General features: G+C 32.2%; 1 protein-coding gene across 1 annotated transcript; it reads right to left on the bottom strand.

Moving 5' to 3' along the window:
* Window positions 1–6,124: 6,124 nt before the first annotated feature.
* Window positions 6,125–23,940, bottom strand: LOC130827497 (putative GTP diphosphokinase RSH1, chloroplastic). The gene is made up of 24 exons (XM_057693227.1): window positions 23,662–23,940; window positions 23,367–23,545; window positions 20,010–20,189; window positions 17,877–17,942; window positions 17,699–17,791; window positions 17,486–17,617; window positions 17,303–17,404; window positions 17,125–17,202; window positions 16,980–17,051; window positions 16,464–16,571; window positions 15,176–15,273; window positions 13,968–14,028; window positions 13,797–13,859; window positions 13,649–13,705; window positions 13,378–13,479; window positions 12,933–13,085; window positions 12,682–12,813; window positions 12,496–12,582; window positions 12,351–12,422; window positions 9,556–9,642; window positions 9,036–9,477; window positions 7,332–7,393; window positions 7,165–7,233; window positions 6,125–6,687 (listed from the first exon to the last, which is right to left on the bottom strand). The coding sequence occupies exons 1-24, from the start codon at window positions 23,684–23,686 to the stop codon at window positions 6,601–6,603; spliced, it is 2,607 nt and encodes an 868-aa protein (XP_057549210.1). The 5' UTR covers window positions 23,687–23,940; the 3' UTR covers window positions 6,125–6,600.
* Between the last annotated feature and the right edge of the window lie 1,521 nt (window positions 23,941–25,461).

Consider the following 25,461-nt stretch of genomic DNA (forward strand, 5'->3'; position numbering starts at 1 on the left):
TTTTAAAAAGATAAAAAAATAATACTAAGATAAAAAGAATCAAAAAAGATAAATTAAAATCACAAAACTCTCACCCTATCAAATTCTACTACATAAGGGTGATTTTTTAATTTCACAAATTACCGTTTTTTACTAAGACTTCCTTCCATCAATCTAGTATTTCGTACATGTTGGAGTCTAAGAGAGAAAAATAGTCAATAAATCATACTCTGCTCTCTTTAAGAAAATAACAAAAGAGTAATGCGAATATTCAAATAATTTTCAAAAAATGGGCCTTGAATCTAATAACAGAGACCATATAAAGACACATGTCATTTTTCTCATCACGTTAATTCCCGTTTAATAACTAGAGTACTGAGTACACTTAATACTAGTTTGTCTACTTTAATAATCCCTACATTTAAGGCATTAATTACTCTAGCATTATTGACTTTCTCTATCTCATTAAATCAATTCTCACATTTTGTGAAGATCATTATTGCTTGTAGTGGAAGATTATTTATATCTTTTTCTAATAAAGTTTTTCTATCTTTCTTCTATTTTGATATCTAAAAATTGAGTTTTGTAATTCTTAATTATATCTCTCTCTGTAGATTTTTTTGGTTTAGTTAATTCGAATAAAAAAGAGAAATAAAGCATGTAACCAATCTCGATGAATAGGCTATATCTCCTACATTAGTACATTTTTATCTCTTTTATTTTCTTAAATTTTTTTATTTATTGATTTTTAATATCATATATTTCTTTCTATGCATGTGAATGATTAATTTAGAAATTTAGATATTTATTGCTTTTTATTGTTATTATTTTGATTGATCAAACATGAATCTCTTTCTTTTTCTAATTTAGCATATTTGTTTAAGTTAATTACAAGAAGTAAAGAAGGAAGACACTACTACTTGTGGGAGATGTGAGATATTTAATAAGTCTTAAAAAAAGTTTAGAACCCTTTTTCATTAACATGGAGTCTTTTTGATATATTTTTAAATCTTATATTTTTTTTCTAATTTATCTTAGGGTTTATGAGTGTGCTCTTTTAATATAGAGTTCAATTTTTTGAAATTTTCTACAGAATATTTGGTAGGCTTATCTAATATCAGTATTGGTTGCAGTGAGAAAAGACATACAATTGATCTAATTGTGTTATGTTTTCTAAATGTTACTTCCACTGTCATTAGAATGCATTTCTTCTTATTATTGAAACTTCAAAATGTCTTCATACCGTTACTATCATTGTCATTATTTATTTAATTGCACCATCTCAAATATTTTTATTTTCTTACAAATTGGTATAATTGCATTACATTTGTAATGGTTTTTCTATTTTTTTTATTTTCAAATAAGTGGATAATAATAAGACAGAAAGTCTAAGTGAAACCTGATAATAAAGTTAATTAGATTAATATAGGTTAGTCATCTCCCAAAATAAAACTTAGAGCAAAAGCTAGGTGATACCATAGACATATGCAGCAAAATAATTTAGCTACAAAAAACAATATATTTCAAACAATTTTTTTTACAATATATAAACTTAATACAAGCTTTTGTGTTTTAAGCACAAGTTTTGTGAATGTAACTAGGATTCGCCTTGAGATTTGTTATGGGCCCCTAATTACTAAAAATTCTACTATAGGCCCCTAACTATTAAATATTAAAAGCATCATTTTCCTAATTTTTTATGGGCCCGGGGCACAGGCCCCTCATGCGCCTTTTTAAGACCGACACTGGATGCAGATGTATTGATATAAAAGAAGTGTCTTTGTTGATTATAATTTTCTCATATTAAATCTTTTGGGAAATTGATTGTTGTGGCAAATTTTTAAAACTTTTACCATTATTTTATTAAATTTATACATATATTGTATAATAAATATATTATTATTTTATTGACATCGAATAATAATATATGCATGTAAGGAAACATAAAGTATCACATATGTTATATTCTTTACAAATATTAAATATCACATATTTTAATAAAAATCTTAAATTAATGCATTTTCTTAAAAGTGAATTTTTTCCAATACAAGTTAATTAACAATGAATGACGGATATTTTAGACACTAAATTTCAAGTAACAACACCAAATATGTTTAATTGATATTTTTGTACGGGTTTTATACTAAGTTTAAATTTTATTAACTGTTAATTAAATAATTAAATTTAAATTATCGATATGATATTCTAGGATTTGATTTATTGGAGGTTTTGATTGATGTATATATTTTTTTATTAATGATGGTTTATTTAGCTGGTAAAATTAATTTCTTTATTTAAATTGAGGCGAAATAAGTCGTGCATAGAGATGGCTGATATCTAATACGTATTAATGCGTAATAGATCATATGTAGTTGTTTTATGGGTCAAAGGTAGGCAAAAACTAAAGATTTATACAAAAAAGTGGTTCAATATTTATAGTTGATAAAAGTTCTTATAAATGTATCCATTTCATTAAGTTTATATATCGTTTAACTTTATTTTTTGTCGTGATGTATATTATGGTACACGAACTTATATTTCAAATTGCGTATCAATATTAATTTTTTTGTCTTATTCATGTCTTTTGATATTTTTTTAGGGAAATTCCACATGCTGGTATCTAGTTTTCATGAAATGCCAGTGGTAGCACTTTGTAAGATATTTCCACATGGTAGTATCTATTTTATGCACTGTCTAATTGTCGTAGTATTTTCCGTTAAATTCTTATTAATTTCCGTTTAATTCATCATTTTATAAGATTTTTCTACATGGTAGCATCCAGTTTTTGCTCTCAAATGTTTAATTCACTATTTTAACGTTTAATTCACCGATTAATTTATCAACACCCTTAAATGTTGTAACAATTAAGTGGATATGTAATAGTGCTTGGAATGCATCTTTTGAGCTTATAAAATGGGCTTTTTGAATTATTTATTAGTGTTTGTAATGCACCTTTTGAACTTTATAATGCCAATAATTTGAATGAAAATTATATTGTTACAACATTTAAGGGCTTTGATAAATTAATTGGTAAATTAAAACGTTAAAATGGTGAATTAAACATTTGAGAGCAAAAGTTGGATGTTACCATGTGGAAAAATCTTACAAAAAGATGAATTAAATAGAAATTAACAAGAATTTAACGGAATATGCTACGGCAATTTGATACTAAATAAACTGAATGCTATCATGTGGAAAAATCTTACAAAAGTGCTACCATTAGAGTTTCATGAAAACTAGATGCTACCATGTGGAATTTCTCATTTATTTATTTATTTATATAAAAATATTAAATAACCCGTGCTAAACACGTGCAATCACCTAGTTCTAGTATAAAAATTTGTTAAAGTGTAATACAAATATTTTAATTTTTTATAATTATTATTAGTTTATTTCATAAATAAATTAAATTGATATTTTTAACCTACATTAATATTTTTAATATTTACCATTATGAATATGTTGCTTAATATTATGAAAATATAAGTTCATTGGTTTGATATTTGTCTATTTACCATCATGATTTTTTGTGGAAAAAAACAAAGTTACTACAAGTGTTATTGAGATTAATTGCTTTAGTATAGATAGATAAATAGAAAATTAGGTTTTTTACTAAACATTATTTATTCTGGAATTGTATTTGTTATGGGGTCAATAATAACACATTTAGTCAAACCCTAACTACCCCCTTTGTCCACTACTATCACTACTCTTAGTCACTTCCTAAAATAACTCCCCATTATTCCCACATCTACAAATATTATGTTCATGATCATCCCATGATCAAGTAACCACATTTAGAGTCCTTATAAGAAATTGCTATAAATATGTCATGAAACTACATAAAATGGGAGACAATTCTACTCTTCTACATTCAATTTATTTTACCAAAAATACTTCCTTCAATCATTTAATTAGAAAGAAAGTTTATATATTCGTACCATTACTCCACAAAAATGACACTACCCTCCTACTTACAATCTATATTCTGAACCAAATACTCCTTCAATTGATCTGAACTCATCCTACAATCCGTTAATCTTGTATTCATTCATTATCATATATTCATTACTTTCTGTCTCCCGATCTGACTTGAGCGTCGGAGGGGTTTTCCGGAAAATCACCCCCCGGACAAGGCTAACGTTGTATTGCAGGATTTGAGGTCTCATCAGCGGAAGGATCATAAACATTTTCAGCATATTGATGGTTGTACCCGATTACACCTATCTCCAGGTATTTTAAGTGTCTTTTGCACTTCCTCGTTTCATCACCGAAACAGTATTTATTGAAGCAAGTATTGCTTTTCTAAATTAAAAATTTAAAGTTTAATTAGCACGTAATCCTTCTATTTTGTGAGTCTACCTTGTAATAAAAAGTAATAATTTATTTTGCTACTAATTAAACATACAATAACTTTTTTCTAAAATAATTATTCTGCAACTAAACATACAATAATTTTCTTTAAAATAATTATTCTCCTACTAAACATACAGTAATCTTTTTCTAAAATAATTTATTTTGCTACTAAACATTGATAGGAGTAGTAATAATCTTTTCTAAAATAGTGTCCCAATAACCATAATTTCTAGAAATACTTTTATCTTTTCCTAAAATATACTAATTTTTCTTTAAAACTTACTATATATCTGACTTAACACTCAATCAATCAAATTAAATTTAAACTTTTTCGAAGGAAAAAAAAAAATATTTTTCAGTTTTTTATTATGCTGGCTAACTAGTATTCCAAATAGCAGTTTATTTGAGTGAATCACTATCTCAAATGATAGTTAATCGTTTATTCAACCCATAATATAAATTAAAATAACTTTTAGGGCAAAATTAGTCCAAAAGTTTAATGATTTTAGTCATTTTACTCCTTCATTTTAACTTATGTGTCCCATATTTTTTATCATATTCATCGATCATTTTTAATTATTACTCCCTCCGAATCAATTTAGTTGTCCCATTTTTTTATTTGGCAAAGTCTTTTTAGTTGTCCCATTTCTATTTTTGTCAATCTTTTTTTATCTAAATATCCTTAGTTCATACAAGTAATTACGAATATACCCTCATATACCTTACTTACCCAACTACCCTTCATTACTTATCCTTTACTACTTACCCTTTTTAATGGATCCTACACCCTCATTAATAACCGTGCCCAAGCAAATAAGACATCTAAATTGGTTTTGAGAGAGTATTATTCTTTTTAATTTATAAGATTATATATTAATATTAATTATTTATAATTTTTAATTGTATTAATTAGAAATACTATTAAATTTTCAATAAGTGCATTGGTAATTTGACATGCGTGTCAAATTAAATGAAACATAAAAGAAAAGAGGAAATATATTTCATAAAGATTCAAATCTGGCCTAATCCAGTTCAGCTCAACGCATGTGTTTGAAAATAATTAATAAGTAACTCTTCGGGTGGAATTCTCGTTTATGAATCACATCTTTAAGAAAAAGTTTAGGTAGTGCTTAAATTTGAAGTAAATAAAACTTATTTTTCAAAATAAGCACTTTTAGCTCAATGTTAAGGTTTGGAGTTTGTTCATTGTTAGTATTAATGGACAATTGCTAAAATTAAGTCAAAAAAAGTCGGCCAAGTATTCGTCCGCTCTTACTAACAGTGGGCAATTAAGTTGATTTTTTTTTACTTTCGTTAACTTTGGATGTGTAATGATCCGTTGTTATTAACAGCGGGCAATTGTTTTCCCATATACCTTGACCAACTTTTTTTAATCGTATATGGCCCGCCGTTACTAGCATCAATCAATTACTTAAACTGAATTAAAAAGTCAGCCTAAAAGTCGTCATTTATTACTAACAGCAAACAAACTCCATACCTTAACATTAGACTAAAAGTGCTTATTTTGAGAAATAAGTTTTCTCAATGCTTATTTTGAGATTTTTTTTGTATAATTTTGCTTATTTTGTTCAAATTTTCCCAAAGCCAACACAAATCTCAAATTCCAATCCAATACAGTTATTCAAAACAGATCTGATGATTCATATTTAACCAACCTTGTAACTAAACCTAATTTAACCTGACATTAAAAATCAATTAACCATTATATAAAAACCAGCATGGATACAATGTTCGGTTTTGAACTATCCGAAACATCTAACTCGAAATCGACCCAATAATCCGAATGAACACATCTTGAATCCACTAGTTAATCAATCCCGAATCCTGGCTTGATTATACACGAAGAATGCAACATAACTGATATACATCATTACGATGGATAGATTCAAAAGATAAGAAATGTACAAGTAAACATATTGAAAGAACTTTGTAACATTAACTCATGAATATGTTAGCTTCTCCTTTCCTCTTTCCCCATGGATGAAGCTTTTGTATAAACCCTTTACACCTTTAGTCCTAACTATAACTCTCAGTATATACAGTGTGCCCGGACTTTAGTATACGAGCTACATATGGCCCTTGCTATCTACTTCGCTTTGTTCTACCAAAAAGAATTTAGGATTCTGATTTAACGAAATATATCATCAAAAAGCACCTATCTCCCGACATCTTTCACTCGCAGTCCTGCAGGGCAGGAATTGCTTAGAAAACGAGATAGTGGTTGTGTTGAAGAACAGTAGATGTCTAGGTTTCGATGGCGTTCAGCCAACTGCAACCAGTGGACCATCCCAGAACACCGAATATTGCATCAATCCGGGAACAAGCATCAATCTGGAAAGCACAAATTCGATACTTATATTAAGACAGAAATTTGAAACAATTTAAATGAACACACACCCCCAAAATTAGTAGTCGTATTAAAATTACAGTAAATTATTGTTTATAAAATTATAATAGTTCTATCCACATTCTATATCTGTATTCTGCCATGCCATTAACATTCAGAAAATGTGACAACCCTCACAATAATGTACTCCCTCTTCCCCCCCTCCTAATTTGTCTATTTTTCTATTTTGGGCCATATTACTCATTTTACCTCAATTCCTTATTTGGAAATGAACCCTACCATTTTTTTTAAATCTTCCATATAATTCAACTCTCTTTTAATACCATCCACATACTTTGATCTCTCTTCATTTGATACCAAATTCTCAAATTTCACATAAAAAATGTCTCATTACCGGAACAAAGGAGTATATGACTAATATTTCTGATAGAGTAGTATAAAGATGAGCAATGATAACATACCAAATTATCTGAATTCCCTTCAATGTGAAATAGCACGACTCCCATACCCTTCCCTCTGTCAAGTTCGGCCTGATTTGGTAATATTTAAACAGAAGATAAGTCAGAATCACACTTCTGCAATAAATTCATGCTATAAGAGTAAAAGACTGTTGATAGCTTCAGCTCACCACACAGGAACAAACTGAGAAGCCTAAAGCAGACAGTACTGTTGTCACTTCACTCATTATACCTGAAAATTTCATGGTATAGAAAACTTCAGAAATCAGAGCATGAAACATGATTCAGTGTACAAATTAACAAGTTAAAACAATAAAGATACTATTAGTCATTCCCTCGTGTTGTACTGTCACCACATTCTCTACTGACAAATTCTCAGAATCTGGTAATAAATTTTTCATACAGAACTAGCCCAGAAATGAGCACTCTATAATTTTTGATAGGAAAATCCAATATGACAAATCGTTGAGATGAGTATGCCAAACTGAGAAGGCAAAATAATTTTTCATAATCCACCATGAAGATGGGAGTACAAGGCAACAGAACCAATTTAGTAATGTTGCCTTATATAGGCCACCCAATTTTTCTGAGGACTCAACACGCTCTCTTAGTAGGTTCAGGCACAATCCCTCGTGAAAACTATTGCACGAAGAGGCTTTATTCCGAACAGATTAAATATCCTTGACATAAAATAGCTTCAGTAAACACTCTGTAAATTCCCCCATTCCCAAATATGTGGAATTTTAGTATATGGAAATGCACGATGGTAAATTGAAGAGCAAGATTGGTGTTTGAGCCAAGCCATACATCTACTGTTCAAATTCAGGGTAAGGATTGTCGATTGGGATTTCTGGATTAGCTCATTGGGTTAAAATTGTTTAAATTAAAACCATTTATTGAATGGTTTTTCTATATTAAATATATTTCTTAAAATAGAATTATTTTGGATATTTACCCTAAAATAGTTAGCTCTGAGGAGGCTGTATAGCTTTTTTCTTTGTTTGAACTTTAAACACAAAAAACCCTCCACAATAAATAACTTAAGCTAATTTTAAATATAATTGACAATTATGATAATCAAATCTGTGTAACTCCAACTCGTATGTGTCATGTTGGAAACAAATAGGGACCAAAGGATATGACACATAATTATATGTAATTTGAGCCTATGTTTCTTTTTCTTGGGTGAGTAGGAGCGTCGGAGTATCACAACATCAAAATATCAACACTATCAGTCTATCCTAAAGGCTTCCGAGGAGGCCTTGCCCTTGATTTGCATTCAAGAATAATCTGCTCCTTCCCATAAGGAAAAAGTTTCTAGAACTACCTTATAATTTATACAAAACTTTTGTTAAAACGCTGCAATTTTGTTTTTTTCCGAATAACTATCTTTAACTATATATCTCTTCCACTATACTACCCAATGACACTTATTAATTTTTTATTGCAAATTCCACCATTGACTTGCACGTGTTAATCACGTGACCTTCAACATTCTCCCCGTCATTTGTGATGCCACTATCAAGACTTTTCAATAGTTGGTTTGTGAGTTCATTGGATACACCCTTCCAATTATAGCTCCAAAAAGTATTCAAAAGTGTCATGTGACTACTATGAGCAAATCAATAGCAAAATGAACAGTCAAAGTTTAAGTGTAACTACAAATTAGTAATATTTTGAAAGACATTTTTTTAAAAGGCTCTATTTTGAAAAAAATTTAAGGTATTTTAAGAGCAGAATTTCATATATAAGATAGCTTCTTGAAAATTTTCAAAAAATATAAAGCAGAGACATTGTGATGAGTCATATTATAATAAGTAATACAGAATTTAAAAGTCCTAAAATGGAAATAGCAAATAGAACAAAAACTTTACCCCGACGATCAATGCAAACTACACAGAGCCATTGGATAGAGCTCCCTTCAATGCTGTGCCAAGCGGCAATTTTGCTGGTTTGCCAACTTTCCAAACCAGGAAGGACATCTCTAGGCCTCGCAGTGTTAGCAATTATCAACTTAGTAATATCATTATTTCGTGACAATATTTTCCCTTTACTTGTCGAATTTGAATGCTGGACAGTCTTATTGTGCTTCCCATTGACCTTTGGAGCAGCAAGAGCACCATTTGACAGCTTAAGTTCTTTAGGAGTTTTAGGAGGTGACAATGTCTCAAAAATCATATCTGACATTGGCCTGCTCACTGTGGAAAAGTCCAAAAGTTTCTCTTGCACATCTTCTTTTTCAGAATCAGCAATAAAGTCGTATATTGAATTCATAGTGATTTCTTCAGCAGATAATGCAGCTTGCTCCCTCAAAAACTAAGCAAAGAATATGAAATTAACAAAGTTATAAGCCAAACCAACCAATTATGTAGCTAAGATATGGTGCAAACTCACTTTCATAATCTTATGACGAGCACTGCGTGTTTTAGCATGTTGTAACCACTGCTTGTGCTTTTGGAAAGCAGATTTACTAGAGAGAGCCTGGGCAATGCAATATCAGAAAAAATAATTGTGAATTCAGACATTATTGTGCAGTTAATATTCCCATTATTACAAAAAAAGGTTTTAGCTGATAGAACTTGGACAGAAAATCAAGAAACAAACCAGAAGTTAAGGTATCTTTCCATTACAAATATATGCATGCAATCACACTCGGCATCCAGAAGCAAGCACAACAACATGACACTGGACGTCAGTACGTCACATACAAAAAGAAGCTCAAAGTACATGATCTGACAGCACTGCCACCCTATTAGCACGGCTACAAGAGATAAGGCCAACACACTTTAACCAACGCATTCAGTCCCCTGGCCTAAGAATCACCCTCGAAGCACTTTTAATTGCCCTCTCCTCCCAGATCTAATCGAACTCTCACTAGAAGGCCCTATCAAGTCAAATAACACAGCCAACACCCCCTTTTTCAAACCAAGGGAATGTTACATGAGCCACCTCACAATGAAGGAAAGATAAATGCCAGACTTGGCAACTGTGGAACACAAACTTACAAACATTCAAGTGCAGAGCTTAGTTGGCTATTGCACCAACAAATTTTGTTTTTGAAAGAGAATGTATATATATTATTAAAAAAAGAAGGTAGACTTAAGGAAACGATGTCCCATCCATGAAACTAGTTACAAATAACCCTCATTTCACTTTGAAAAAGATTTCCCAAAGAAACATCATTCAAAATCCAAAAACTTTTATCTATAATGAATATGCTAAAGAAAATAATTTTCTCCCCCAAAATTTGTACACGCAAAAATTGGTCACTATATGATGATTTTGTTTTAACCAAATGGACCAAATCGTAGCCAAGAACTTGCATTCCAAGGCTTACGAAGGATATACCCAAGCTCGAAGCCATAAATTTCATGCCCAAAAAATCCCAAATACATTGTGGAGCGGACGAGTAGTCTAAGATTCCTCTATGATGTGAAAGAGTCTATCCCACAATCCACTTGCATAATCACAATGATGACTTTTATTACACCAACAATTTTTTAACAAGTGTTTATAGTTCCGAAAAAATGATATCCACACAAAGGACTCACCAAAACCTTCAGTCTTTCAAATGAAATAAAACTAAATAAATTATGGTTTCTTATGTAGGTGTTTCTAGAAAGAGAAGTAGAAGGTGTCTGAAGAACAAGAATCCCAAACCTTACAATCAAGACTCCCCGAAACCATATGAATCTATGAAACTTACCCAACAGAGAGTACATTTGCGAATGTTCCTTTCCACCAAAGAAATACGAAGAGTCAATAAATGAAATTTTAAAAATAAAGATACTAGTCCCCAAGGATAAGGTTGCGTTAGCGTACATCTGACCTTCCAAAACCGCACCTAGGTGGGAGCTACTTTATGGCGTTGGGGTAATGTTGTAAATGTTGTAGAGGTGATAGTTCCCAATTCCAAAGATGAAACATCACAAAACAATATTATAATTGGAAAGCAGAAACCAAGTGGAAAGCACACGCGTGGCAATTTCTCCTTAAAAACCCCTTTCTAAAGAAAGCTTCTTTAGTGTTTCGTCCTTTTCCCTCTCCTTGCCCATATTTTGCCTTTTCTTCTTTCTTTACCAAATCTTTAACTTTTTTATTCCCCTTCCCCTTCCCCTTCCCCTCTCCATCAAAGTACAATTGGCTATTTGTATACAATCCTAACCTAGATCCAAATTATTAACATTCAAATCAACTAAAATTTAAACAACACAACAATGAATAGTGATGAAGATTGTAGTGTTTTGGTATCAGGTCAAAAATGGCAAGTGACTATTATGAGCATACTCAAGCTCCCAAAGTGTATAAACACTACTTTTCTATACACAAGCATAATCTTATTCTACCCTTCCCCTTACTTACATATACATAAAATGGGATGTCTTCCTTGGCAAGAAATAACAAACTAATTATTAATCTAAAAGACAAAACTAAATATTCATTCTAGAGAATTCTTTGGCTATTGCCAAAATGTCCTCTTTTCCTTTGACAGTGATTCTTCAATTAATGACGCTAGATAGGGTGTTTCATGACATGCACTTATAAAAATTTCGAACACTTTTAAAATGGGGCGATTGGCAACTATTACGGATTTTTCATGGCAAGCGACTCTTTATAGGACATAATATATGAAAGAGTTAATTTTGTTGGGATATGGTGTGCCTGGCCGTCTACTTATATACACTCACCCTATCTCAATTCACATATGAAGCATCACATAGGTTGCAGCGCTCAATATTATCATCCCACCAAGTACATTTGCAGAAAAAACAATAAGACAAAGACGTGAAATTATGAATGTTACTGCAGCTTAAGCTATACAAAATTCTGCTTATATCCTTAGCCTTAAGACTTAATATTTTAAATCTTGCAACCAACCAGCAAAAACTTGCTGGTAGCTAATTGCATAATATTTAATTCTGCCCTGGGTACATAATGTATAAATCACCCACAAATTCTATGGAGGTGAATAAATCTATAGGTGAATCGGCAAACACAACTTATAATATGGTTATTTATTACAGTAGAACATGTGTCCCTTTCTGACAGCAGCTATTTAGGATTTCCAGGTCTAAAGAAGAAATAAAGGTACAGTATAGCAAGATATCAGATATCAATACTCTAAATTACAAGTCAGATAACATCAATATAGTGAAATATACAAAGAATGAGAACAAACATCAGCTTACATTATAGGTTATAATCTCCACAACTTCAGCATTGGCGAGTACATGTGTTGGAGAAACAAGGTTACCATTCACCTGACATAAAGTTGCCATCTGAATAAAAAAATTCGACAAAACAAGAAAGTTGATTTGACATTATAGAGAATACCTTCGCAGCCACCATCTTGTTTCCAATCTCTGTGTGAATCATATATGCATAGTCAACAACCGTAGCTCCCTTTGGCAAATTTTTTATCTGTTCCAGAACAAGAAGCAATTAAATAGAGACTTGAGCAATCATACTTTTGGATTTGTACACATCCACAGACTGGTATATGTATTTATCTCCCTTTACCTCCCCACGTGGAGTAAATACAAAGACACGGCTGCCTAACAGATCCCTCGTGATGACATCAACAAACTCTCTGGAGGTCATATTACCAACAAATTCTTCTTGCCATTCTCTAATTGCATTGAGCCAGCCAATCTGGAAGAAAACAAAAGGGCTTCATCTATAAAGTAGCAAATTTTGCAAGGGTGGATTGGGAAAGATAATAAATTTAAAAAGGAGATAGTTTTTTAATTAAAAAAAAAACACCAAGTTACCCTCAATGCAGCATTGCTATTATTAAGACAGGCCGGCTTCCCTCTTGAGTTTCTGGGTATTACTTGACCATTTAACCCATCAGCAAACACTCTCCCACAATAGTGAGCAGCAATCCCTCTTTGAGCTATTAGGTCCATCTCCTCTGTTCTAATCTGAAATCATAATTTCCCAGGAGAAAAAACTCAAAAGGGCACACAAAGAATCTACAGGTTACAAGCCAAAAGCAAGTAAAAATACTATTTGAACCAAAGGTTTTCTGTTAGTTCTAAAATACACATGTGGATAGCTTATTACTCGGAAAGACACAAAAAAAAAATGGAAGATCTCTATGGAAGGCGTAGACTCGTGAAGAAATCAAATCCCTGTAATAACTATAGAGGACACAATAGAATGAGGCACAAAAGAGAAAAGATCTCAAGGGAAAGGAACACTTCCGATAGCAACCTGAACTTCCAGCCGGAACATGCTCTCATAAAGGAATGGAATAACAGTTGTATGCAAACTTTGATATCCATTAGGCTTAGGTGTAGCAATGAAATCCTTCACCTGTTAATAGAAGAAATGAGATCATAAGAATAGTTTGTTTGAAGATTCACTACATCTTGCTGTCATACGTTAAATATATGAAAAAATAAGAAGGGAAATAGGAATACAAGAGAGGAACTCCACTGATATGGCATTATTGCACCCTAATATAAGAAAACAAATTGCTTACAGATCTAGGAATTGGAGTCCATATGCCATGTACAAGCCCAAGCACATGATAGCAAATCTGCATGGTACAGAGAAGCACAATCTCTTAATAATTTTACCAAAAAAGTATGAACTGTTTGAGAAAAATTTAAACGAAATTATACTTTCACCTGCTCAGCAGTACAGAGAGGTCCAATTCCAGTGCAAGGTTTAGGCGTTACTACTACACGAAGCTGAATACAACCACCAACCACAGAGGTATAATCAAAACGCAAGGTGAAGAGTAGCTTGTCCAAACAAAATAGTATTAGATTATCAATTGAAAAAGAAAGGTAAAGCACCTGAGCAATTTGGTTGACTTCATTGATAGAAACATTTGCTTTGGTAACTGCTTTATAGATACTGCAAATTCGTTTAAAGCAAGCTTTTGTCAAGTAATATTTTCAAATCAGAATAGTCCAACAAGCACAACCAAAAATAAGTATTCATTGAACAAACAGTACACTATATACATGAATTACAATTGTTGGCAATATATGTATAAAGTTTCAATCCCTCCACCAAATTAAAAAGCAAAACTCAAGTTGCATCAGTACCTCTCAATCTCTATATAAATTGTCAGAGGATGCATCATCATGAGGAGAAAGGTTTCATTAACCAGAAGTCACTAAATTAAAAACGTATCACGACAATTTAGACCCTACTATATATTTACAACACACTAAGTATCTGTTTTTGATTGAGAGATAATCCCTTAAATAGTATTACCTTAAGATGCTGCTACAGTTCTTAACCTGTCGATTTGGGTAAACAGGTGGTCAATTTTGTGTTATTCTTATTATATACCATACAATGCATAAAATGTAAGATACAATCATTACTTGACAAAGTGAGATAACTTAAACGCACTTGTATCCGATCCATCTCAAGTTATGTTGAGTTCGTGTTTCCTCAGTTAAGTTGTATTCTGGCTGTCACGGACTCGCAATATCATATTACGTCAGAGATTGAAAAGATATAACTCCAATCAAAATTTTTTTTACTTAACTACTCTAGCAGATATTCAGACCCTCCCATTTATCTCTAAATAGTTATTTTCAAAAGTTATATAAAAGACATTATCCAGACTTAAATCACAACAAAGATTTAACAATGATCAAGTCTGTAATGCAAACTCTCCTAAAAAAAAAGTCCATGATGCAAACTAGCACAACAGAAAGATAAGGATAGTCAAGAAAAACTTCAAGCAAATGACAGTGATCATGAGCCAGATGCTATTTCTGCAACTTTAACTTAACCATTAGTACTTGCACGTTACAACCAACAACGTAATTCTACCACAACTACAAGATTAATATGAATCTAATACATCAGAATCATGAACACAGGAACAAGTCCATGCCCATATTCAAGTGCAAGTATCTTTTGGTAACAGGTACCATAACAACAGTTTCACATAGATAGTGCCAACCCAATTCGGAAATTGACACATTTTGCAGGCCAGAAAAATTTCACACACAAATATGGAAGAGACCAAGAACTGCCAGACCTGTAAGGCTCTTTAAGTACAGCATGCACTTCAGTTTTGACAGTCACAAGTTCCAAAAACTGATCATCCTCAAGCCTTTTGACCAAAATTTTGTTTGCCTGGTAGGTATAAAAGCCAATGGTTATTTATGTTCAAAATTATTTATAGAAGGCTATCTATATTACTCCTTTCGTCCCAATTTAGTCGCTACATATTGTTGTTTGGGTTGTCTCAATTAGTTGCACTAATTCCTTTCATGCCAGATTTCGACTAGTCCACCTTAGAAAATTAACCTAATTTACTCTATTCAACCATACTCTTAAGACATTCACAATATTATTTAAATATAACCAATAATCAAAAGCATTTACACCATTAGGTCTCCTCATCCTAACCCTAAAACCACAAATGTGAGTCAAAAACCTTATGTATCAAATTATTGGGGAGAAGAAAGAAACAATATTTGACAAAAACAACTTTATTTCAATTTCTAAGTGAAAAATTTACACAAAACACATTCGTAAAGTTTATTGACTACTTGATTTCATTGCTGAAAAACACTAATGTGCTCTCACCTTGTAAAGCAACTTTAGTAGATCTTTTTAGAAGCAGGAAACATGTTATCACCACAATACTAACTGAATCCCACATAGGAGCATTGTACAAAATGTGGTTTTGGTCTCAATTGCGATAAGGGTCACAATGAAGCGATAAGGAAATAGTGCAAAACAAGGTTGCATCGTATTATATTGGCCGAATTGTGAAGGCTTTCAAATCTATGAAATCATGCTACTGACATCGAAAAAGTGTGAAAAAAACTAAGCTTTAGACCGATACAAGAGATATTTCATGGTCTCGACCAAAATTTAGCAGTATGACAATCGTACCCCTATTACCGTACACTGTGACCATGATAACAATCGTGACCAAAATTATATTTTTGCACAATGAGCAATGGGAATGATGCAATTTTCACGTCACCAAATTTTGGCCGAGACACGATATATCCTTTAAAGAACTAGAACACGATTTTTTACACCTTAGGATGCAGATAGTTGGTTTGGTAGATATAAATTTACAACTCCACCCAAACATATGATGAGACATTGTAATTGCAATATGCCTATTATGGAGGGGTTGGATGTATGCAACTTTATCATTGAAATAACAAAGATTATTTCTCATTGTCACTACATTGCCAGCAATTACATTTGGTTTTCCCACATAAGTAAAATATATACTTTGCCTTACCTAATATAAAACCCTTATAATACCATTAAGTCTACAAATTGGACACTGAAAACATTACCTCATTGAGCTCTTTCTCATGATCTTCATAAAGCTCACCTACTCTTTTGTTAATTTTCTCATACTCATGGGTGTTCGTGTACATGAAGGATAGGTTCTCAAGTTCAGACTGCAACACAAAAATTAATTTTCAAGATGCATACAATTGAATAGTAAGTAAAAAGAATGAACTCAAGCATTTGATAAACACCTACAACTAGCAAGAATATAAAACCATAATATTCTAATTTTATGTAAACAAATTTATAGTACTCCAGTAAAATTTAGACTATCTATATATTTTAAATGATGTTTCCCCGCACCAACGTCCAAATTTTTTTGGAAATCAAAAAGTCCACAGTTTGCGTCATAACAAGTCAGAAATTCAGCTATTAAACCAAAAACAACCAACAAAGGAAGGATGTATGTTACTCCAATTCTTGAAGCAGAGAAAACGAGATATACAATTAAGACTACAATACCGCTTGCAAGAAGAATGTAACATAAAAGAAGACTTGGTAAAGAGTAAACAAAATACCTTAATTTTGTACATTCCTAGCAGCTTTGCCAGAGGGGCAAACACCTGCTGGGTCTCCAGCGCTATACTTGTCTGAAAGCAGAAAAAGGCAAACAGCTTCAAATAAGTAGGTGACAGCAAAGCATTGAACAAAATACAACATTACCTGCTTATGAGAAGGCATGTGCGATAGAGTACGCATATTGTGCAATCTATCAGCTAATTTGACAATGATAACACGGACCTGCAACACAAGATTAACCATAAACTAGAGAAATCCAGTGAAAATAAAATTAGGGGAGGGGTGTTCTATAGGCAAGACTATAAAAAAAAAAAAAAAAAACCTCTTCTGTCATTGCCAAAAACATCTGCCGTAAATCATCTGCTTTTACATCTTGCACACAACTGTTCTCATTTTTATACTTTAGTTTCCCCAATTTTGATACCTGAAGAAAAGAAGACGCAAAATTCTGATTCATAACAATGAACTATGATAGCAAATGACCTGTATCTGTTAGAAGTAGCACCTTTGTTTCCCCCTCTACAATGTGGCGAACAGCAGAACCGAACTCCTTTTCAATTTGCTCGAAAGTTACAACATTTGTATCCTCGACAGTATCATGTAATAGCCCAGCTGCTATGGACTCCCAATCCAATTCCTAAAATATTGACCACAAATCACAATGTATAAATTACACCCAATAGTTTATAAAAAAAGGTACATAATTTACATAACTTACAAGTTCTCCCAAAATACGTGCAACTTCAACTGGGTGGATTATGAAGGGCTCTCCACTGCGCCTTTTTTGACCATCATGAGCATCAAAGGCAAGCTGTGCCAACAAGCTAATTGACATAAAACCACTAACAAAAAGAACATAATTCACCAATGAAGAAAACATAATTAACGAGTAATACCTTCAGGGCTTTCTGAACCAGCTCAAGTTCACCAGGAGGTAGGTATGAGATGCTAGGTTTAAGATCCTGAGTGAAGCAAGTAAAATCAATAAAAACGCCGCATGGTCAGTAACGGAGATCTTACATTATGGAGGTTCATAAATGTATTGTTGAACAATATCAAATAACATAGATCAAATATTTTGCATGACTACAATTAGAAGTTGCAGAAGATCCTACACTTTCCTTCAACTATATATTATGGGCTAGCCTGGTAAAGGTTTGTAAACCAAGCTAAATATTTTAAGTAAATTTTAAGGTAAACCAGGATTCATATTTTTACAGGCTGACAGGTTAGCACAAATAACAGTCATCCAGAGACACTGCATTAACAACTATGCCAAAGACATAATACATATGGGGCAAGCTACAATAACCAAAATAAATCAATGTGAGAGATCATTGGTACTATATTCGTCCCTATCTAATACTAGTTTGCAGCTAATAAAATTATTTCCAAAAACCATCCATATATATCCTCCACCTCCTTTAATTCCTATTTATTATCATATGTCCCACTCCTACAAGTGCAAATCCTAATTCTTCGATCCATTATTCGCTCATCTTACCCAAAACATTTTCAATTTACCTCTTCCTCTCCCAACCTCATCAAAGTCTAACCTTTTACATTACTAGCTAGTGCATTTTTCAATCTTCTATGCACTTGACAAAATCAACGTAAATTGTTTCTCGTATTTTGTCTTTAGTATAAAGTTTTCATTTTAATTCTACCCTTTAGGGTTTGTCCATTTGAGTCGACCACAATGAATCCTATTCTTATATCTTGATCAATATATGTAATCTAGGGTACTAGAAAACACTCACTCGGAAATACCTAACTTAACAATATCTTTGTTGTGATCATCCATGCCAAATCAACATTTCATATGCTTTTCTTTCTCCAACTTAAATTCAATCTTTTGACTAATGTTTGTCTCCACAAATTCAACCTTTTAATTCTAATGTTTGTCTGAACATCTCTAGTTTCATCCAATAACATGAAAAGCAAAATGTTTCTAGATGCTTAACAAAGTCCTTTTAGTGGCATCAAGCCTAAGGCCATGTTCCTTAAAACTTATTTTCAGTTCAATTGAGTTTTGTTCAATCCAGTTAGTTGTTTTAAATCTATTAAGTTGAATTCAATCAGTAATTTTAACTGTCATATTTTACTAACTACTCAATTTGATTTACAACATTTCAATTCAACTCGACTCAATTAGTTCACTTATGTTCAACAGTTTTTAGCCCAAGAGAACAAGCCAAAATCAGGTACAAGTATGCAAAATTTATCTAGGGGATAACATTTTCAGATACTCTTTATAAGAATTCATCTCTGTTTTTTATTAGTCAAACCTGGTTTTTCTAACTAAAGCGTCAAAGTTTCTCATTATGTTCAAACATCCATTGCAATAGAATATCAGCTATTTTAAGTGTTCAACTAACTAAAGCGTCAAAGTTTCCCTTCACTTTTCAGCTCGATTTCATATAGTAAATAAAGTCAACATAGATATTATCTCGGTTTTAATCCAAAGATAATCATTTTGATTACAATATAATAAAATCACACTCGCTACCTAGGTGGCATCAACTTGGCTACTGAACTAGAAAATCGGAAAATTGGAATATGGTGAATTTAAGTGAAGCATCTATCCTCCGTACAAGGGCATATTGGGTACAGGAGACGGGTAAGTGAATTACCATGCCACACCACTCACTACTCTTTAACTGTTTCCCCAAAAACTAAGGGCAGCATTGCATTGTTCGTGTTGTAAAGGTCTTTGAAAACAATGAACCAATATTTCCCATGTTGTAAAGGTGTAAAACAACCGCATTTTGGGCCGTATTAAGGGATATCTTATTGTTTCTACCGATATTTAGGCATTGCGATAATCACATCACTCCCGTTATCACATCACTATTCCGTTACTCCAATCGCGACTGTTACCAACATTTTTTTTACACTATGCTGTTGTGCCCCGAATTGATACATACACACATGTATACACAAAATTGATAAGTACATAATCATATTAAAATTCACTAAAGCCAGGAGTTGTTTAGCGCTTATTCATGACTTTAATGTTCCATGCCTACCTCCCACAAACTTTCAGCAGAAACGTGATCAAATAAATTGGAATTGGAAGATGAAATACAGTGCAACTTCCATCTTTCAGAATCTGGGTGTTGTCTAATTTCCCTGAAGAACCATCCAGCATCTGTAAAGCATGAATTCTCCGGCCAGTGATTGCCTCTAATATCAGAGGCCCCACATCTCTGTACAAACATAAAATCACAATGAGAAAAATAAGGAAAATGAAGTATAAAAACTGGGCAACAAAATGCTGCTTTCACCTAAAGATCAAAGACAAACATACTATTTTAAATATCAAGTAAAACGTATCTTATATCCCTATACAATATACAACATTGGTTTATGATTAACTTTTCCAATATTTTCTACATTTTCTTACATAACACTTACTGATAGGAAGAGTATAAATATCATTTATTTATCTTATAAAAATATTCAATAAGATGGAATATATCCATTTAAGAGAGGCCAAGAATTAGAGACAGCAAGAATTTTTTTGGACCAAGGAAATAAAAATAAAAAACATAAAGATGCAATAAAAAGAGAAAAAAAAACTGATTTAACACAAGCTCTTCCTTTTGCATTTGCTAGATAATTACGCACTCTAACACTGGCTTGAGTTCCATTTCAAATAATCTTCACAAGATTTCCTAGGCCAAACAATTTTCTCCAAAAATGATTTCTTCTGTGTACTACAATCATCTTCTCAAAAAGAAATCTTACTTTTTAGCACTTCAAAAACTCTCATGTCATGTGCCAGGTTTTTGCAGCTGTTACATTCCCCACCATTAAGATACGAAAGAGAAACCCCATGAACAGCTCATACTAAGCACATGCAACACCCACGTAAGTTACTATTCTATCCACCTAAATCTGGAGGCCCAACTGAATGAAAAATTCCGATGTTAGAATTACATTAAGGGCAATTTAGTGGTTCTATGAATATGGTTGTTTGGAACCTATATCAAAACAATCTAGCTAATAAACATCAAATTACCTTTATTTTGTATAGCCAATCCTAAAAAATTGACATTAACTAAGTCGTAAAAAATAATAGTCCCTGAAAATAGATACAAGTTTGCACTCCGGTAAGGTTCAGAGAAAGTTACAAGGCACAAAGAATATGTGATGGCTGACCCTTTATTTTGCATAGCCAATCCTTCCATTTCAAAAACAGCTTTATAAAATTGATCTAACTCAAAAGACCATTCTAGTCAATTAAATTGGTCATGATCAATAGGGCACCAATGCAGTCCCTCTACAAAAGGTCTCTCATTACGGTCTAGTGTGAATAGATCCTTATAGAATCTTGAAATCTCACTCCCAATATATTCATCGTCCCTCAAAATCTGACCATCTTCGCCCTCCAATTCGCCAATGAAGTTTTTCTTCCTCCTGTCATCACAACCTTAAAGAAAAGCAGAGAGTTTGCGTCACCATCCTTTGCCTATCTCAATTTCATTTTTTGTTGCCTTAGTAGGTTCAAGTGATCCAATTCATTTTTCCATTCTTCCTTCTCCGCAATCTCCTCCTGTGACACATAGTTCTCTCTCTCTTTACAATTCACTTCATTAATTTTTCCCTGTAGATTTTTCTTTTTTTCAACCAAGTCCCCACACACTTCCCTATTCCATACTTTCAACTTACACCTTAATAAGTTAAGTCATCCCTTTAAAATAAACAGGAAGACAAAAAAAAATTAAAATCCCACATTAGCCACTTGATCTTATTCACCACAGCTGACAGAGATCTAAACTTCAAAAACTGAAGAGGGAAACTAAAAAAACAAGTCACCCTATTCTCCCTCGAAGGAAAGAACAACTTCCACTCTTGAACTTCTATTGGATCCCAAAAAGCAGTTGCATGAGGACCAAGGCATCAGGTCAACGAAGGGCGAGCTATCAACTTAGCACCAACAAAAGCAACAAACTCTCATAAAAACCGAAAGACCAAATGTTATTCCAACTAATATTGCTAATTGAATTCCAAACCTAAAACCACCTCAAAGATATGTGACTCTAATTCAATAAACATATAATGACAAATGTATGTGTCTTTGTATCACACACAGCTAAATTAAGAAAAAAGTTCCATATTTTAGGTCAAAAATGAAGTGTCTAAATGTTCAGAATTTGAGAGAGGTATTTGAGGTAAGATGAAAATCTGAATAACATAGCCCAAAATCTCTTGTTCACACACTTTCACCTTCTCTTTTAAGACTTGCAACTTATTAATGAGAAGAAAACCCCTCCAACTAAGGAAATCACAGTCATTTTCACCAAAATTTAGAAATCCAATGTGTTAAAACCATAGTGAAAAAAAAAAAAGAATACATCCTACCATATCACATTGTATAGTCCACAAATAAAGTTGGTTCAAGGAATATTTCATGGACTTGGCCTATATTTAGCATACAATAACCTCATCACCCCATTATTGCATCATTGTGATCATTACCACAATTGTGACCAAAATCACATTTTTACACCACAACTAATACACACTTTAACAAAGAGAAAAACTATAGGACCTTTCTCGAGCCAAATCTAGTGGTTTTATGAGCTCATTAGTCATTACTCCATGTCTCCACTTACTTTATACAGTATACATGCAATTCACTTAACATTTACATCGAGTATCCAATGTCAATGAATTGGGCACGCAAACACATAATGTTCCCTTAAATTATGAGAATATACAGAAAAACAATTTAAAAAAATCATATCCTACTATTGTGTTAGATAAAGATCAATAATTTCGGATTAATGACAATATCAAATCATTTGCATTTGAGAAAAATCGGTGGAATCAACACAACTAAAAGTCGTATTGCAAATCCTTCCCATTCGCTTCACACCCGATTATTTTGGTATATACACTTATTTTCTTACCAATCTACCATTCAAATGAAAACTGGCAACTATTACCTGTAGAGAAATATACAATTTAAAATGATCATGTACTTGAGCCCCTAATATCCACTCCTTTTACCAAACAAAACAATTGAATCCAAAATATTCACATGACAAGGAAACACAAGACAATTGCATTAAATGAAAAAAAAAAATCCAAATTTCCCAATTAAGTAGGTATTCCGCATGAAGATGACTTTTCATCGCTAAAAACTACCAATATTTATATGATTACTCGATATAGCACCCCAATTTCACTTAAACATAATGATCAACATTCCTAATTTCACTCTTATGCAAAACTACCGAGTTAGGTTTTAAATTCAAAGTCATTTAAGTTAGCTTCAACAACAAGCGAGCACAAAAACAATAGCATTAAATTAAAAGATCCAAAATATTCCCAATCAACGCAATAAACTGGCAATGAAGATAGGAAAATCGACTCACATATACGCGCCGGTTGAATCTTCTAAAAGAATAACAAGACGAAGAACTCTGAGTAGTACTAGCTAACGAACCAGTAAGAGTCCGCGGAGCTTTCCAAGCACAAGAAAAAACACTACAATCATACCTCCCTTCTCCTCTCGATATCTTTAGCTTACATACACTAACACATTCCACTGAAACTGCAAGAAAATCACAATTCAATCAGCAAAAAAAAACACAAAATTGAACTGAAATTCGTACAAGAATTACACAAAAGATAAGCAAAGGAAATGAAGAATAGAAAGAGAATGAAAACCTGACAAAGATGGAGCAGACGCCATTGTTTACCGCGAAGCATCGGAAAGTGAAGAAGGCATCGAAGGAGGATGATGATGGCGGAAAATGGAGAATTGGAAGGAGTGTTAGTGTGGTGAGATTGTTTGGTATATTTTGAATTGATAAGGTAAGTGTTTGGTTGAAGATAGAGAGAGAAGGAGAAAAACCAAATTAAGGCGATAATGGAAAAGGAGAAAGTGGACTAAACAAACTAGACTTGGAGAGCGTGGTCAAGGCCACACGAATGACAATATTGTGGAGCAAACTTTAGAAAATTCGAATAAAATAAGATTATTTAATAACTTAAATTTAAAAATAAATTTCGTAAAAACTTATTTTTCAAAATAAGCGTCCGTACATTCAAGCCTAGTTTCAGGAACATTCGCTGTTACTAACAGCGAAACATTGAAAAAAAATGGGATAACAGCGACCTTAAGGTTAATTGGTAACTCCTTAATCTCATCGGCTGGAATAAGGAAGTAACTGAGAACTGAAAACTTAAAACGCATTAAGTCGTTGTTACTAACAGCAACTTAAAAAAAAATAATTTTTTTTAAGTCGCTGTTAGTAACAGCGAATGATCCCGAGGCTAAGCTTGTATGTACGGACGCTTATTTTGGAAATTAAGTTTTCACAAAGCTTATTTTTAGAATTAAGTTGTTAAAACATCTTATTTTATTCAAATTTTCCAAACTTTATGGAATATATCAAACTTAAAAAATGGTTAATGAATACTTCATATGAATATCATGTTAGCAAAATAAAAAATACTCCTATAAATATATTATAAATTTTTGTGTGAGACGATTTCACCGTGGGACGCATTTGGTTAATAAATACTTCATATGAATATCATGTTAGCAAAATAATAAATAAAAGTATCACAAACTTTTGTTTGAGACGGTTTCACTGTGAGACACATTTCATACATTAGTTAAATAGTTTAATTAATATTTAATACTATAAGTTATTAGAATATGAGCTCAAAAGAACTCGTCTCCCCGAAAGAGGGGTTCTCACATAAGCACCTCAAAATATATAGGAGTATTAAACTTAAATAATATTGATTTATAGAATAATTTTTAGAGTGATTGTGATATTTAAAATATAAGTTTAATTATAATAAAAGAAATACACTTTGAGAAAATTTTAAAAGTTACCTTAGAGTGGAAATTTTGAAAAACTTAAACATAGTGATGTGTAGATAGTACCAAAAATAATAAAATGCGTATAAGTGAAATTAATGTTAAAAATTAAAAATATGACAAAATCTATAGAATGAAAGATTATTACGTATGAGTCTTGGAGAATGAAATAAATGTAAAAGAGATTTCTAAACTATCATTTAGATTATAATCTATTTGTGCCTTTGAAATTATCGTACTTTTTCGCTTTCACTTTGTCACAACTTTTTTTAATGAACATGTCTCCATCATTTTCTTTAATTTTCATCTACACGTTTTCATTCTCTTTCAATTTATCCACACAATATAAATGATCTCATTTATCCTTAATTTTTGTGTAAGTATTTTTATTGCAATTTCTATGAGTGTTCATAACTCAGAAATCATAATTTTTGTCTAACACAAATTCTCAAATGAAACAGTCTCACAGTAAGACCATTATTATTGAACTGGCCAATTAATCTTAAAATAATTAATTATAATCTTAAAATGGTCATTTTAGTTAAAATGGTCAATTCTAATTAAAGTGATCACATAATATATTAAAGTACTCGCTTACAATTTTAAAATGATAATTATATTTGTCTTATTTTGAG

The sequence above is a fragment of the Amaranthus tricolor genome, chromosome 11 (assembly GCF_026212465.1).
Source record: "Amaranthus tricolor cultivar Red isolate AtriRed21 chromosome 11, ASM2621246v1, whole genome shotgun sequence".
In the NCBI taxonomy this organism is placed as follows: domain Eukaryota; kingdom Viridiplantae; phylum Streptophyta; class Magnoliopsida; order Caryophyllales; family Amaranthaceae; genus Amaranthus; species Amaranthus tricolor.